Here is a 2,920-nt window from a genome sequence, read left to right on the forward strand (position 1 = left end):
CCCCCCCGATACACATCCAACAATGGCGGTGTCATCAGGTGGTGGCAGTTGTACTTGAAGTCCGACGTGTAGAGGGTGAAGAGAAAGGGGGAAAGCACCGTCCCACTTTCTGACAATTATTTTTACATCAAAAGACAGAACAAAAAACACATGGCTGTCTGCAAAATTTTACACGCCATGTTTACCACAGAGGCGTTTGCTCCTCAGCTCGCCCGGCTCATGAGTAAGCTCGCTCTGAAGAGACTACGTGTGATGGACCCGTGTGGAACCGAGGGGAGCTCTATGAATAACTACCCTCGCAGCAGTGAATAGCACTTTGCTTTCCCACAGTGTTAGTCAGCCTACACCCCCAGCATGGCAGGATAAGCAGCGAGTCTGGGCAGTGGTTCATCGCCCCTCTTCTAACCACAAATCACACAAAACACTGTTAAATGGCCAGAGTGACAGCGAGAAACTACACAGTTTATCTAGGTGAATTAATGAAGACACAAAGACATGTTCACAGGCTTTGTCACTATGGCTCTATTGCATGCCCTAAAAATCTAAATGTACTACTGTAGCTAATGATACTGGAGACAATTAAGCCCTAGTCACTTGTCTTAGATAAATATAAAAACGCCCTAATTACTCTAACCAGTACATATCACTGAGAACGTGTTGACCACAGCTGTGTGGGGCTGGTACGACTCCTGACAACCAGCACAAAATGAACAGTCTGTTGTCATCAAAAATGCTTCACATAACTAATACTATAAAGAATTCTCCTATCTCTTAAAGTCAACAACACCAGCCTGGATTTTTTTTCTCCATTGATACTGCAGACTCAACGTGACTGACACTCTGCAGGCGTTTGTGTTTGCCGGCATCACCTTACCACGCACTGATTCTTTACTCAAAGCCCCGTTGGCTTCCAAAAACTCGACATTAATTAGCCTGATATGTATCCAAATATATTCAGTTTTAACTCCTCACATTAATGTGGGAATGCCTCTTTTTTTTTTTTTTTTTTTAATAAAACAAACACAAGTATTTGGGGGAAGTATTAGTCACTGCTCATGGAAAACCACATCTTTGCGCTTTTCAAGCAAAAACCTTAACAGATAGCAGGATGATTTATGTTCCACAGTGGTTAGAAAAGAGCACTTTAAGTTAAAAGCACCTCGCCTATACAATCACAACAAACGACAAAAAGCAGGATAGATGCTGAGCCTCTTGAAATACCAGTGTGCATGACGAATAAATGACAGGAAACCTAGCTTGTCTTCAAAGGACCAAACCTACTTGGACAATATCACCACCCTAGCACCACACCAGTCCAGCCCCTGCTTTGTTTCCTGTGTGTATTCCACTGCATTGAAGGGGTTTTTCCACTTCCATATAATCTAACTGGCAGGACGGCATTTAACAGCTCAATACGAGTTTAGTGCTTTTTGTCAGCACTGAGGTCAAATGGATAAATATGGCGCAGGGGGTTGCTAAAAACTGTATAAGAAGCAAATTGTCGCAAAACATAACGTATAACTGAGTAAGAACTAAAAGAAATTCTCATTGGCATTTGTGACTGATTTGAGCACGTCATCTCTCAGCACATGACTCAAACATGGAGTCTGCTCTGACAGGGGAAGACAAAAGAACACTACAAGTTCCCTGGCAAACCCAGACAACACACAACAGAGGGAAGTGCTAATAAGTCTCAGTGAATGACTATAGACTCAGTACAATTTCCCACTGGGAGAATAGACTGTCATTAATTTATTGACAGACACCACTGAAACTATGTGTCTCCAAAAGGAGGTTTACACCCTTCGGTAGTGTTCAGTGGGAGGGCCTGTCACACCACATCAGAAAATTTAAGTCCCCTCTTGTGTAATGTTTTGGACAGTCTCCAGGACACGAGTGCTTCTGGTATTTCTTTATGACACAAACATCCTGAACACAACTTCATTCAAGGCACAGACTCCTGTATGGGAAGCTGGTATTCCATAAAGCTTTAAAGTAACAGCAGCAGAAGAGAAATGTTGTACTGAGCCAGATTTTGAAGTATTTTTGAATAGTACATTCAAATCAGCAATATGGCAAAGACAAAAAAAAAAACCTGTTGAGTCAGCAGGTTCATATAAATCACATACTGCCAGAAGAAGTCACATCATGTTAGCATTTGATTAGTTTGCTGAACTGCTATGAACTGGATGGATGGCAATGAAGGAAGACGTGGTTTCACAAGACCATGAAAGGGAGCAAATGATAAAACAACCTCTTTATGCATGCTCTATCTTCAATGTAGAAACATCTGTGACAAAAGTAAGGACGCAGCATAAACATTAGCAGAAGTCCCAGCAGGAGACTTATAGCTGATGGAGATAAAATGAAATAAATAAATAAATAAATAAACAACCCCGACCAAAAAGTGTTATAAAGTCACAATAAACAGATTATTAAAAACCACAGCCAAACCAGAGATCCCTGGGGGGATATTACAGTGATAGCAGAGATAAAACGTACTGCAGCATAAAGCTCAATGAAGTTCCTGTAAAGCCACCAAAACTCCCCACTAGAAAACTTTGTGCAAGAGCTGTCATAGGCAATGGCTTTACCAGGCATAGACAGTCATTCATCCCCCCCCCAATACACACACACACACACAATCTACTGAATAAAAGTAGGCTACCAAAACACACACAAAAAAAAAAACATCAACGTACCTTCCAGCCTGCAGAACTGTTGCTGTCTCCTTTGTCCTTGAAATAAGGCACACTCTTCACCATCCAGTCATAAATCTGGGACAGAGTTAAGCGGTTCTCTGGAGAACTTTCGATAGCTTTGGTTATGAGGTCTGCATATGACATATTCCCCCATGCATTTCGCCGGGAGGAGCTGCTCTTCCTCTGGGCAGCGGCCGCAGCTGCCGCTCCCGCCGCGC

The 2,920-nt window shown here is 42.5% G+C and overlaps 1 protein-coding gene across 1 annotated transcript in view; it reads right to left on the bottom strand.

The window, feature by feature from the left end:
- The window catches only part of foxo1a (forkhead box O1 a), a 25,822-nt gene that overhangs the window by 22,153 nt on the left and 749 nt on the right, over positions 1 to 2,920 (bottom strand). Inside the window, 1 exon segment of the mRNA XM_020614746.1 lies at positions 2,703 to 2,920. This exon segment is cut by the window's right edge and continues 2 nt beyond it. Coding sequence (XP_020470402.1) covers positions 2,703 to 2,920 — 218 coding nt within the window.

Source organism: Monopterus albus, unplaced genomic scaffold, assembly GCF_001952655.1.
Source record: "Monopterus albus unplaced genomic scaffold, M_albus_1.0 scaffold150.1, whole genome shotgun sequence".
Taxonomy (NCBI): Eukaryota; Metazoa; Chordata; class Actinopteri; order Synbranchiformes; family Synbranchidae; genus Monopterus; species Monopterus albus.